Below are 15,000 nucleotides of genomic sequence, written 5' to 3' on the forward strand. Positions count from 1 at the left end.
GGTAATTATACTGTCAATAACAGCGAAAATCAAAATACCAATAATCATGGTGATAATAATAATGTTAATAATAATAATAATAATAATAATAATGAAATATCATAATGATAACAAAACTAATAATCATAGTTATGATTATATTGCCAATGATGTTAATGTTTATAATAATAGTGATACTAACAATATTAAGTATGTAACAACGATGATGATGATGATGATGATGATAATGATAACAAAAACATTAATAATAATGATTATTATGATGATAAAAATTATGATAGAATTAATAGTGGTAATAATAATGATAATGATAATGTTAAAAATGAGAATTATCAATATTATTATAATGATAATAGTAATGATAATGACAATAATGAAAATAATTATAACAGGAAAGACCATAGCGATAGTGATTTTGACGATGGCAATAATAAAACGAGCGCTAATGGTCTTGATGATGATCATGATGATAATAATAACAACGATAATAGTAATAAAATTATAAGGATCAAATGACAACATCAACAATATCATTACTGTTGTTAAGAAAGCTAATTAAACATAACTGTGAGACTAATGATGACAATATCAACATGAAAAATAATAAGAATAACAATGATGATGAGTGATAATGATAATATTATGATTATTATGATGCAATGAAAATATAATAATAGTGTTAATCACAATAATGATAATTATGATAATAACAATAAAATTATAATGATAATGATAAAAAATAAAAATAAAAATAAAATGATGATGACCGCAGTAATAACAAAAATAACGAATACCAATGACAACAATAACGATTTCAATAGCGATATATACAACGGAGAAGCGACATTTACCTCCAAGCAGGAAATGAACGAGTGCAGTTTTATGTGTGAATAAGAAATATAGTAAAACAACACGTTCTAATAGAAGGGAAGAATACATTATAGGAAAGATACGGCGGAAAGGGGAGAATAAGAGGAAAATGAAAGGGAAAGAATAACAGATGAATATCTAAGTAAAGACAGAAGGGGGAGAAACAGATTCACTGAGGCACCAGAGCACAGGGAGTGGCGGTTCGTAGGCACCAGAGCACAGGGAGTGGCGGTTCGTAGGCACCAGAGCACAGGGAGTGGCGGTTCGTAGGCACCAGAGCACAGGGAGTGGCGGTTCGTAGGCACCAGAGCACAGCAAAGGGAGGTTTTGGGAATTTGTGTCCCTGACTTTATTCCTTTCCAGAGCAAAAGGGACCTTTCAGATAAAACAAGAGAAAGTTATCTTTTCATCTTAACAATTTGCTTTCATTGAACAGAAACGTTAGCTGTGACTACTCTGATGTGAATTTATTTGGCCTTTTTGCCATAATAAAGGAAAAACTCACTATCTATTTAAAAAAATAGTCAGAATCAGACAAAGTCAGGCAAGTGCCCTATAAATGTAAAACCAGGAAATACATGTGGCCTGGAGAGTACTCCTTTCACAGTCTATTCATGTTACTGTCTTTGACGGAGATGACACGGCAAATGAAGCAGATGAACTATGAATGAAACGGTCTTCAAGGTTTTCGAATCAGAAGAAATAAGAGAAGAAATGGATCAAAATCACGAAAGATGCGCAATTTGCCCTCTAATTCTGTCGAGTACTTTTATCTATTAATAAAAAAACCTGCTCTTTTGAGTCCATTCACGTCACTGTGCCAGAGGGATTTGGTTTGCGTTACTGCTGCATGCCTAAGAAGAGGAATGGATGGAAGTGGTCAAGAGTTTCGAAGAAGGAGAGATGAAGGCAAAGAAAGTATATGGTTTTGTGGTAAAGGAAAGAGAACGGATTTTTTTTTTCTTCAAACCGGCACACACACACACACACACAGACACACACACACACACACACACACACACACACACACACACACACACACACACACACACACACACACACACACACACACACACACACACACACACACACACACACACACACACACACCATGAGGAATAAAAGTTCAATTGTAGTTCTGTACAACTGCTATCAAAACTTTGGAGAAGCTTTATCAACAAACTCCTCTCAGACTTTGCGAAGTTTTCGACACGGACTCGTAGTGATTTGTCATCAAGTCATCAATCCCCATTATAGTAGTTTTTTTTTTCTTCTTAGGATGTAAATACGCAGACATATACATACTTTATTTTAGCTATTTTATTGATAGCACACACACACACACATATATGTGCACACACACACACACACACACACACACACACACACACACACATACACACACACACACACACACACACACACACACACACACACACACACACACACACAGTTTTTCTTTGTTGAATATATAATGCATACTTACACTATGTTCTCTTGATCAAGCATTGTAGTTCTTGTAAAACACGTTCAGGACATGTTATACATTACGTCACACTTTTAGGAAAGATCATGAAAATGTGAAAACAATTAACCTAGATTATGAAATTTATTTAACTACATGGAGTAACATAATTATAGTAATGACACATAGGAAAAATATTTATCACATTTAATAATTGAGATGATCATGAATAAAAAACACAAAATGCATAAAATATATTCTTGATTTTACTGATAAAAACTGGTGGTCTGTCGTAACTGCAGGACCTAAAGAAGGAAATCGCAGCCTCTAAATAGCGGCCATCCGGCATGGGGAACATCCTATTTTTAATTCTAAAATCTCTGCCTATATATACATAAGTACCAAGGCAGCGATCCTTCAAAGCACTTCAACCTCTGCAGTTTTACAATGGTGCCCAAACCCTATTTTTTTATTATTTTTTCTGTATATATGTGTATATATTTATCTTGCTGATAGCCACCAACCCATATAATATTTCTCTTATGTAAATAAAACGGTGTTAAGGTAAAAAGCAAAAAGGCAAGTCACAGTTTTCTTTTTTTTTCAGAAATGAAAAAATGATCTCATCTTTGTCATTAGCGAACCGAATCTCCTTTGTCTCCTGAACACAAAGACCAATGAAAAAGTGTCCGTCTCACTTAGATTGAAGTATGGCGTCCATACACGAAATTAATTAACCATAAAGAACACATTTTTTGTCAATATTCACACATCAAAAGCTATATTGTTTCATAGTCTCACACACACCACTGTATAACGGGAACAATGCTATAGGTTGGTGGAGTCTAGAACGCAGTGGTGCCAGCACTAGCTTGTGTGCAGCGCTCGGGGCACTCTGGCGGGGCGGGCAGTCCTTCGAGGCCCTGCCGATCCCCAGAGGCCTTCGGGTGGCTGTGGGGTGGGAGATGCGGGGGGGGGGGGGCAGCTTTGATGTGGTGCAGATTGGGGGAGGGGGGTAGGGGGTACAGTGGGGAGGGGCAGCCTGCACTTGGCTTCTATCCTCGTGTCTGACACATATGAAGGCGAGGAAGCGCGTAGGGTGTGCAGGCTATGAAGAACCACTGCTCTTTGAGGTCACTTTTGACACTTCGTTTTCCACAGTTTTTGCTTCAGTCATTCGTTCACAACTGCTCATTTTTTCTGAAGTTTTGTCTCGCTGAAAGACATTCTAGTCTTTTTTTAAAGGTTTTAAATAATGAACATATCAATCTATGCGCATAATAAATGCAATGTAGGGTAATGGAATGTAGCTTGTCACATTGTCTCACGGTACACATAGCACCAGCTGGCCTCACAGTGGTACATAAAATACCAACTGACCTCATGTGATACATATACAGCACCAGCTGGCCTTACTTGGTACGTAGATAGCACCAGCAGCCTCCTGTGGTACATATAGCACCCGCTGACACTTCATATTGCGCTTCGGTACACCACATGAGCACACCTCGGGTCACACCTGTCATGAATATTTCTGAATATCTTTACACTTATTATCACACAGAGGCAGAAGCCCCGGCCGCACCTCCAGCCTCTCCCGACGCCGCGCTTGCCTTGAGCGAGTTCGCTTGCAGTCCGGGTTGTGTGCTTGCATTCGCCTGCTTGAAGCATGTCTGTCTGCTTGAGCCCCCAGGATGCGGCGCGAAGGGTCACTACATGTCCTGGCTGGGGCCGTCAGAGGACCTCGCCATCGGTTAAGGATTTGGCCTTTTCGCGGTTCCAGGTGGCTCGTTGGGCCCTCTGCTTCTGTTCCTGTTCCATCATGGCGCTTGCACCTGTACCTGAGCTTTCACCTGCAAGTCGCGATATTGGGGCGGAGTCATAGGCCTAAAGCTGCCAGGTGAACGGCCTGCAGAATGTTTGTCCCGCAGAGAGCGGCTACCGAAGGTCTCGGTAATAATAGGCCTACAATAATGCACTTTTGGCGTGCAGACTAAATGGCAGCAGTAGGCCTTGGAATGAACAGAACTGAGCTTCTCTGGGTGGCTGTAAGGCAACGTAGGCTCACGGGAGGGAGCTCCAAGATGGTCCTACTGGCAGCTGGGCCGAAGGGGCTCTGTCTCAGGTCCGGAGCCCTGGCGTGGCAGCGGGAGGGCCCGGGGAAGGGCAGAGCAGGCCTGCGGCGTGGGGCCCGAGGGAGGGGAGGAGGTGGCGAGGGAGGAGCTGTGAGTCTCAGCTTGGAAGCATGGCGACCCCATTTCCCTCGTGCCCTTCTGGCGGTCGTGCTCTCAACGCTCACGCTTGGTCGTGATGGGGAAAAGCCACGCAGTCGTGACAACGGAAGGTCGTAGGTGGGCGTGATAAGGGCGGGAGACACTGCGCAAGGCGAAAGTGACGGGCGGACAGAGGGTGGTGGGCGGACGTGTGAACACAGGCTGGTGGGCGGACACATATGTATTGGGCGGATGCATGAGCGGCGGGCGGATAGTAGAACATGTGGGCGGGGCGCAGGCCGTATGGGCGGGGCGCGTGAGCTTACATAGAGGAGAGGGCGGTGGGCGGGGTCACGACCACAAAGCGGGGTGCGAGTATAATGACCTAGGGTCAAAGGGGCAGTGTTAATGTGAAGGGGCGGTCGTCGCATGTCTGGGTTCCCTAGGTTATGGGGCGGTATGCTGACAAGTGAGCATCTGTTGGGGCACATGCTGCTCGTCCTGGGCATGGGAACGCAGGGCATGAACTCAGGGTCAAGGGTCATGACCCTCCAGTGTCCCCATGAGGACTATTGCATGTTCGGGAACAGGGGGAGGCGGGAAGGGGGCAGAGCAGACGGGGTACAGCGACCACAGGGGACGCACAAGGGGAGGGGTAGGGAGGGGGACGCACACTCGACAGTCTGTACAACAAGAACAACAATAACAACAACACAACGACAACTTGGCTTAAAGTTATGATCACAGATCAGACTATATCCGAAGTTCGTCCCGTTACAGGAACACTTTGGCGCCCGGGCAAGGCATAGCGTGGGCGCGCCGATCACAGTCAACCATCACACGCCCCCCGGGGGTGAAGGGGGGCGGGGGGCTCCCTGGGGGTGAGGGGGCTCCCGGTTACGCGCAGCCGCACTCCTCCACCACCATGCGGGGCACGTCGCGCTTGATGATGTTGGAGTACTCGTCCAGGTATATGAGCGACATGGGCGACAGCTTAGTGGGCGCGCAGCACTGCGTGAGGGCCCCAGCCGGGCGGTTCCGTCGCAGCTCCTCGAGGACGTGGGCGTGGAAGTTCATGAAAGAGTCCGGGGTGCGGTACACGCTGTCACAGGAGCCCTTGCAGTAGTTGGCCTTGTAGCCCCGGGGCGCGATGATCCAGTCGTCCCAGCCCAGCTCGTTGAACGATATGAAGAGTTCCTGCTTGCAGCACAGTTCCGTGTTCTTGTCGCACTGGAGGGCGCGGCGGGAGAGGCGTCGCGAGGGCGTGGGCGCCGTGTGCACTACCAGGAAAGGGCGGTGCGAGGCTTCTGCCCGTCGAGACCCGGGCTTGTGTGCGCCCTTGTGCTTTCGTGCGGTGAACAGCGGGGCCTCAAGCTCGCCGCCGCAGCTGCTGCAGTCCACCAGCAGCCGCAGCCTCTCGCCGGAGCGCGCGAACCACCGCTGCACCAGCGACGTCAGGTTCAGGCGCCGCCATCCGTCCCGCGTCGGCGTCACGCGCAGCGACGTCGCCAGCTCCGCGAGGGGATTCTGAGGGAGAGCGCAGGCTTAGTGAGGAGGGAATGACATCGTGCACTACAATGGGTCATGCAATACGCTTTAGAGTAGTTTGCAAAAAAGGAAAAGAGAGTCTGACTTTACTGGATTTTGCTCGTTTAGGCTTTGAGTTATGATGACGCGATGACTTTTTTTAACAATGGCAAAGGCATGAAAACATCGTGAAAACAATATAATCTCGGCATCTGGGGACCTGATATTCACCTTTTATTGGGATATTATGTAAGCAAAGACTTCTAAAAACTCCTAATTGCTCTCTCTGTCTCTCTCTCTCTCTCTCTCTCTCTCTCTCTCTCTCTCTCTCTCTCTCTCTCTCTCTCTCTCTCTCTCTCTCTCTCTCTCTCTCTCTCTCTCTCTCTCTCTATCTATCTCACAAATCTCGTCGCTCTCCTTTCCTTCCTCTCTCCCCTCTTTACATTCTCTCCTTCTCTCTCTATCCTTCCCACCACCTTCCTCTCCCTTTCCCGCCTACTCTCACAATCCCCTACACAACTATTCTGAAACTCACACTTACTTTTCCTCTCGAACCCTTCCACACACCCCTATATTCCCTCTCCTCCCTCTCCCTTTCCCATTCACCCTTACACTTACCTACCCTCCCATTCCCTCCCTCTCCATCCTTACCTTTCCCACCCTCCATCTCGCTCTCCACTCTCTCTCCATCTCCCTCCTTCTCCCTACCCACCCTCTCTCTCCGTCCTCTCCCTTTCCTCCTCCTTCTTCCATCTTCCTTCTTCCTCCTTCTCTTCCCCCGATTACTTACATGCTCTTTCTCTCCGTTCTCTCACTTCCCCACTTCCCCTTTTCCTTCCCCTACCTACCCCTTCTCTCCCTCAGGTCTTCCTATTTCTCCCCCTCTTCCTCTACCAACCTTACATCTTCCTCCCTCATTCCTCCTCCTGCTCCTCCTTCTCTTCTCCTTTCCCCCTTCCCCTTCCTTCCCCTGCCCATTCATCCCCTTTCCCCCTCCCTCCTCCTCCTCCGTCCACCCTTTTCTCCTACCTCCTCTTCCCCTCCCTCCTCCTCCCTCTCCTTACCCCTCCTCCTCCCTCCTCTTTCCGTCTCTCTCCCTCCTCCTCCCTACCCACCCCCTCCCTTTCCCCTTTCCCTTCCTCATCCTCCCTCCTCATCCCAGTACCTCTCTGGTGTCCTCCGGCGGGATCCGGAACACCCACAACGTCGTCTTGGACTCCGAAGGGTCGTGGTGGCGTGCCCCTGGGAGCCGCCTTACGTACACCCACAGCATGGCCTCCGTCACCCGCAGGGAACCCACGTCCTCGTCACTCTGTGTGAACTCCAGCAGCGTGTGGTTGTTGACTTGAGGACCTGCGGGGGAAGAGAACGTTAGCGGTTGGCTTACGCAGAAGGCGGTGCAGGAGGGAAGAAATTGCGATAAAAGTAAAAAACATCACATCATTATTACTTTTGTTGTTGTTATTATTACTATCCTTATTACTATTATTATTATTATCATTATTATCATTATCACTATCATTATCATTATTAGCATTGTCATTCTTATCATTTTAATGAGCGTTTAGCATCATGGCCATTATAAATATAATTATTTTTGTCACCATTATCATGATAATGATGATAACAATGATGATGAACATGGAATACCAATAATGATGATAACAATGATAATAGCGATAAGGATGATAGTAATACCATTAACGATTGTAATTTTATAAATAATCATGTTGATGATAATATTAGAATGGTGAGAAAAATATAATGCTAATGCTAATGATAAAATAATAAGAATATATAATATAACAAAAATAATAGCATTGAAATAATGATAGTGATGATAATAATAACAACAACGATATCAACAACAACACTAATAACAATAATGATAGTAATAACGATGACAGCAAAAGTGACAGGAACAATTATAATAATAACAATAATCATAATATAAGAGAATTAAGAACAGCCACACCATGCGATAACAACAAGGTAATGACGTGGATAAAAAACAACATTGTTAGCTATATAAGGACACGGCAATAACAATAGAAACAAACAAACAATGTTTGTAAAACAAAAAATTGGCAAAAAATAAAACAAAAATAAGAATCGAGAAACTAAGAAACAAACAAACAAAAAAAAACACACATATCAACGGCAACAAAAAACATAAAACCATAGACCATAAAAAACGTGAAAAAACACACAGAGATAGAGATAAAAAAAAAGAGAAAATAAGGAAAAAACGGAGATAAGATTCGAATGAAGAAAAACGAACGGAGGGAGAGGGCGTGAGTGTCGGGGGGAGGGGGGGAGATAGGGAAGGAGGGGAAGGAGGGGTGAGTATGAGTTGGAGGAGGAGAAGGGAGGGAAGGAAGGGATGGAGAGGTAGAGAGGGAATAGGGCAGGAGGGGGAGGAGGGCAGGAAGGGAGGAGCTGTGCGTATGAGGGATAGGATGGGAAGGGAGAGGGGGGGGGAGAGGGGGAGAAGGGGTGCGTATGAGGGGAAGGAAAGGAGGGAAGGGGAGGAGGGAAGGGAGGGGAGGAGAAGAGGGTGCGTATGAGTCGGAGGAGGAGAAGGAGGAGAAGGAAGAGGAAGGGGGGGAGGGAAGGAAGGGAAGGAAGGGGAGGAGGGAAGGAGGGCGAGGAAGGGGAGGAGGGGAGCATATCGGGAGGAGGAGGGGAGGTGGGGTGCGTTGGAAAGAGGGTAGGGGGGTTGTGGTGCGTATGAGGGGACGCTGGCATCCTCGTGGAGTATATATTGACGCAGGATACTCGGGGGGGGGGGGGGTTGGCCGTGACGTCACCACTGCAAAATCTGGACACATATATGCACGAACGTACACACACACACACACACACACACACACACACACACACAACAGAGATGGACGTACTGTATTTTGTGTTATCTATCTATCTATTAGTTCATCTATTCTAGAAATAGGCATGGATACAAAAAAACAAAAAACGCTAGGTATAGACAATTTTAATCCTTCCTTTTGAAACTATGATTTTCTAATATATACACAAAAATATCAATGTTTATTCCAGTACAAACACACACGAGATTATCGAAAAGAATGAGGTTTGCCGTCATCTCCGAAAATCCCAGAAGCCACTGAGAATCCCGTGCGTCTGGCGTGGCACCAAGTGGCACCAAGTGGCACCTCTCAGCCAACACGAGAAAACCATATTACTTTCTGAATCCTTTGTGAAACCATGACAGAAAGCGTGTTACAAAAGTGGATTAATGGAATGTGATGGATAATGATAATGATAATGATAATAAGGATGGTAATTATAATGACAACAACAACAATAACAGAAACAAGGCTAACAATAATGGCAATATGTTTTTTTTTTTCTATAAGAAAAGAATCAATAGAAAATAATGGTACTAATCCCACCAATAACAACACAACTAATATTTTTTTTTGGCAATTCTATCATTAACAACAAGATGAATAAAAAACATAAATATAATGATAACAATTCAATCCGAAACAGTAAAATAGATGACATGGATGACGAGCACTTCCTTCACCCTCTCTCATCCATCGCCAACAATCGCCACGACCCCCCCCCCAAAAAAAAAAAAAAAAAAAAAACAGCCATTGAAGTTTATGTTATTATATGGGGTACTTGAGGGGGAAGGATGGCGGGGAGAGAGAGAGATAGAGGGGACGAGTAGGTTGGAGAGGGAGGGGGAGAGGGGAGAGAAGGGTTGGAGGTTGGGGAGGATGGCGAGGAGAGAGGGGAGAAAGAGAGATGGGACTGCGTAGGTTGGGGAGGGAGGGGGAGGGAGGGGGGAGGCAAAGAGGGTAGGAAGTTTGGGAAGAGGGAAGGGAGATAGGGGAGGGAATTGAGGGGAGGGAGAGGAGGTTGGGGAAGAGAAAGGTAGAGTGGGGGAGAGGGAGGAGGTAGAGAGGCTGGGAAAAAGGGGTAGAGGAAAGAGAGGGGGAATCGGACCTGGGGAGGAAGAGGGAAGAGGGGGGGAGGAGGAAAAGTGAGGGGATGGAAAGAGAGGAAGAGAAAGCTACAAGGCTGGGGAAGAAAGAGGAGGCAGAGGAAGAAGAGAGGAGGGGAGAGGGGATGGGAGGGAGGGATGCTGCTCTCGACTCACAGATCGGAAAACATAATCGGTGAATTGGCCGCCATAAGCCGCTCACAGACGGTTAAGAAATGTGTGACGAATAGCGAAACTCCACGGCCAACCTTGAAATAGCGGGCGGCGTCTAGGATATATTTCGCCTATTTTTTCCCCCCTTTTTTACTTCTCCTCCCTTTCTTTGGATGCCAGTTCCTCCAAAGAACCGCAAGAAAATGTCATTTCTGAATGGGTGTTATATTGGCGATATTGAAGAACGTTATTTTGATATCATATTTTAACTTCACAAGCGTATACACATCGCTGATATAACGTGTTCACGTTATATCGAGGAAAATATTCATACAGTATGTGTGTTCAGGACTATTAGGAAATTATATGTCTAAGACGTTTTGGGAAATATTCATACAAAATGTGTTCAGGACTATTAGGAAATTATATGACTAAGACGTTTTATCCATACGAAAATAGACATTGAAGACTATCATCCAAGCAAAAGAATATGTGCATGAGGAAGTGTATGTTTAAGATTATATTTTATACACAAATATATGCGAAGACTATTTTCCATGTGAAAATATACGTTCAAGACACTTAAAGACATTTATCCATACGAAAATATATATCCGTAAGAAAATGTTTGTTGAAGACTTTCAGCCATACGGAAATATATGTCCAAGACTATTATCCACATATTCCACAACGAACCCATTTCTCAGTCTAGGGAATCACCGTAAAAAACAACTACAAGTATTCATCATTTTCAGAATAGAAAGGGGAAGGAGGAAGGGAAGCGGCGTGGGGGAAGGGATGGGGAAGAGGGAAGGGAGGAGGGAATGGGGTAAAGGGGAGGTGGGGAGGGTGATTATGAGGTCAAAAACCTTTAACACACGTGGCGTCCTGTTCAGTGATCTCAAAGAAATGAGTAAAAAAGAAGAACAAAAAAAGAAAACGAAAAAAAAAACATGAAACGTTACAAAACCAAAATCATAACAACAAAAATAAAATACAAATGGATTCTTCAATCAAAGAGGATTTACACAAATGGGAGTAATGTACAGCTGCCTCAAGGAACTTCTGGACACCCTGCCTTATTTCCTGTCAAGCTGTGGCACCGTCGTGGTTATAGGGTTACTGTCTACAGATCGATGGGCATTCGTACCATAGCAGTCTGAGTGGTAGGTATACGAGCCAGACGCCATAATCGAAATATTATGCAAATAGAGTAGTGATTAGCACATCGCCAAAACACGGCGGTTAAAGGTACTTTTGGAAACAAGAGTACAAGGCGAAGGAAGAGAGAGTGAAATAAAAACACGTTAACAGGAGGGGGGGACGAGAATGGGGAAAATGGTAAAGAAAAAGAGGGTAAAAAAGGGGGAAAATAAATAAGAGTAAAGAAAGGGGATAAAATTTAAAAAGGGTAAAGAAGTGAAATAAGTAAAGAAAAGAGTAAAGAAAACTGAAAATGGAAACCGAGTAAAGAAAGGGGAAAAATGAAAGTAAGATTCAACAACGGGAATCAAAACGACAACCAACACTGGATATAAAAGTACCCCATTAAATATTGTTGTGAAGGATCAGAAGCGAAAGCGAAAACAAAACAAAGAAGGGTCGACGGCGAGAGAAGCGCAGGAGGATCAAGGTTTTGGCAGCAGTTATCATAACGAGCGATAGATATACGATCACTTTATTATAATACATCTGTATGACAATGGCTTTTCTTCGGCTGTCAAGTGGGGGACGGGGAAATGGGTGGTGGGGATTGGGGGATGGAGAGAGGGGTTGAGAAGGACTGAGGGGAAATATATGTGCGTCAAAGATATGGTATGATCAACTGCTCACTCTGTTATTGTCAGTACGAGTGCATTCCTCATCCTTATCGTCCTTCTGTGAAATACTCGACGAGAGAAAAATAAGCGTAGTAGCGTTTGTCTGTGTAGAAAGAGAGAGAAAGAGAGAGAGAGAGAGAGAGAGAGAGAGAGAGAGAGAGAGAGAGAGAGAGAGAGAGAGAGAGAGAGAGAGAGAGAGAGAGAGAGAGAGAGAGAGAGAGAGAGAGAGAGAGGAAGAGAGAGAGAGAGAGAGAGAGAGAGAGAGATGTGGGGGTTAAAATGGGAAAGAAGAGAGGGGAGATTTTTTTTATTGATGCTTGATCCTTTTTATGATGACGTATTTTTACTTTCAGCTCCACAAAAAAAACAAAAAAACGAGTCAGAGGATATAAGTCATTAATGACAGTTTTCGTTTGCCTTCTTTAACAATCTCAGAAATAATTAGCAAAAAACAGGTACATTAAAACCTATATATAAATGAAGAAACCTATCTGATCCTACCTACAGGAATATAAACACAACCTATCAGTTAAAACCTACGGAAACGTCACTCCACATTTCACTTATTACAATTTCTGCAAACTTTAATTTTAACAAACGCATATGCACACACACACACACACACACACACACACACACACACACACACACACACACACACACACACACACACACACACACACACACACACACACACACACACACACACACACACACACGCACACACATACACACACTATAAACATGCACGTAGTCTATCTAACCATCTATCTACGAACAAATTCCAAGAATATACAAATGCATTGTGAAAATAACTATCAAATAGACTTTGGGCACATAATAAATCAATTGTTTATTTCGGGATAACCTCCTTTTGAAAACAGTGCGGCACCTACTATTCTAATGATAAGTTAATACAACAACAAAACACGAAAACAGAATTTCCATCTACCTCTATATTTCTTGTATTAAAAGTGAGTCTGCAAATTATAATCTATCAGGCATTGGTATTATTCATACTGTGATGAAAAAATACACCTCATGGGATTAAGAGATAGATAGATAGATAGACAGATAGATGGATAGGTAGATAAACAGGAAGAGAGACAGAAAGCAAGAGAAACAGAAAAGAAAGAAAGAAAGAAACTTCACGGGACCTTGGTGAGTCAATCGAAGCACAAGAGGCCTATATGTCTCAGGGAGAACTTTAGGATATGCAATCAAAAGAGTCTAAGGAAGAAAAACGTACATCTCGAAGAACCTGAACTTTTTTCCGATCACAATCTTTACGCAAAAGGGACCCCTGAGAAGCTTTTTCTGCCTCTGGGTTACCGAGTTGTCTGCTTATCTCCATCCTTTTTTACATTATTTGTCAAGGAAAACTGAAACATTGTTATAACATTGGCTTTTTCCCCTCCCAAGGGCACGGGTTTCTAGTCTCTCGCTGAAAATATATTGTAAAAGAACGGCGTATACTTGCTTCCTCTGAGTTTAATGGTGATTATGAAGTGCCAGTGTTCTTTTTTCTCTTTTTTAATCATCTGCCTGACCTAAATTTTGAAAGAGTTTAAGTGATCCAAATTCGAATTTTCACATCATCTCAAATGATATAAAATCTCACTGCTGAATGCTTCATCTTCTATGATAATAATAATAAAAAAACTTTAAGGACTTCACGACAAGAAAAAAAGAAAGACGTTGCCTAGTTTTAGAAAAATATTTACTTTTATTTATTTAATTATTTCATTTATTAGACTATTAGACTGCTAGTGCATATATTATATAACTAGCATTATTTTCTTCCATCAACTCTTAGTCGACAATTTTTACTCTATGCTTAGGCCTTCACTGGACCTTTTCGATTATTTTGTACACGCAATAGGAATTCTGCCTCAGGGTACGGTTGCTTCTTACGGCAACGAACAAATAGATATTGTGGACCGTGAGGGAAAGAGAGAGAACAAGAGAAACAGTGAGTGAGAAAGAGTACAGTTGAGATTGAGAGTGAGTGAGAGAGTGAGAGAGTGAGAGAGTGAGAGAGTGAGAGAGAGAGAGAGAGAGAGAGAGAGAGAGAGAGAGAGAGAGAGAGAGAGAGAGAGAGAGAGAGAGAGAGAGAGAGAGAGAGAGAGAGAGAGATGAGATGAGAGAGATATGCACTGGACAGACACACAGAGGGACAGATAGAAAGACAGAAGAAAAGAAACCAATAGAAAGAGATAGATATATAGACAAACAGATAGAAATATTTCATCTTCCCTAAACTGAATCACATACAAAATAGTATAGTGACACATAGACTACATAGAAGCAAAGATTTCCTCAAAGCGAAAATGTCCTCCACTGTACCCTCTCTTCCCCTAAATAATATTGGGGGGGGGGGGTCCGTGGCGTATAAGAGGAAGACCGCTCACTGTCTACCCTCTCCCTCTCTCTTTGCTTCTTTGCTTTCCTCTTTACTCCTTGATTATTTATCTTTATCTTTCCGTTCTCATTAAAAAAAAAAACAAAAAAACTCTCTGTTTTTTTCTAATTCATCTTTCTCTCTCTCTTTCTCTTTCTCTCTCTCTCTCTCACGCCCCCCCCCCTCCCCCACACACTCTACTAGTATCCACTCCCTAAGGTCTCTACTTGTTCTCTCTCTCTCTTTTTCCACTCTCTTACTTTCTTTCCATGACTCACTCTTCACTCACTCACTCATCCACCTTCTCTCACCATCTCTCTTTCACCTAACTCACTCCCTCACCCTTTTACTTAATTCATTTCTCTCTCTACCAATTTACTCTCACAGTCTTTACTACCCTTTCTCACCACATATTTCGTCTTCCTTATCATTCCTCTTCTCATTACTCTATTTTGCCACCTCTCTTCACTCTCTCCTGTCTCCTCTTTTTTACTCTTTCTTGCTTCCACTTTCTCAATCTTTCTTGGCTCCCCTCTCTCACTCTTTCTTGCTCCTCTTTATCACTCCTTACCTTCATT

The 15,000-nt window shown here is 43.6% G+C and overlaps 1 protein-coding gene across 1 annotated transcript in view; it reads right to left on the reverse strand.

Annotated features, from left to right (window-relative positions):
• Window positions 1-2,465: 2,465 nt before the first annotated feature.
• The window catches only part of LOC125048027 (inhibin beta B chain-like), a 116,861-nt gene continuing 104,326 nt past the window's right edge, over window positions 2,466-15,000 (reverse strand). Inside the window, exons 2-3 of the mRNA XM_047646613.1 lie at window positions 7,241-7,428; window positions 2,466-6,075 (exon numbers count right to left, since the gene is read on the reverse strand). Coding sequence (XP_047502569.1) covers window positions 5,446-6,075; window positions 7,241-7,428 — 818 coding nt within the window. The 3' untranslated portion in view covers window positions 2,466-5,445. The remainder of the gene's footprint in view (window positions 6,076-7,240; window positions 7,429-15,000) is intronic.

The sequence above is a fragment of the Penaeus chinensis genome, chromosome 42, assembly GCF_019202785.1.
Source record: "Penaeus chinensis breed Huanghai No. 1 chromosome 42, ASM1920278v2, whole genome shotgun sequence".
Classification (NCBI taxonomy): Eukaryota; Metazoa; Arthropoda; class Malacostraca; order Decapoda; family Penaeidae; genus Penaeus; species Penaeus chinensis.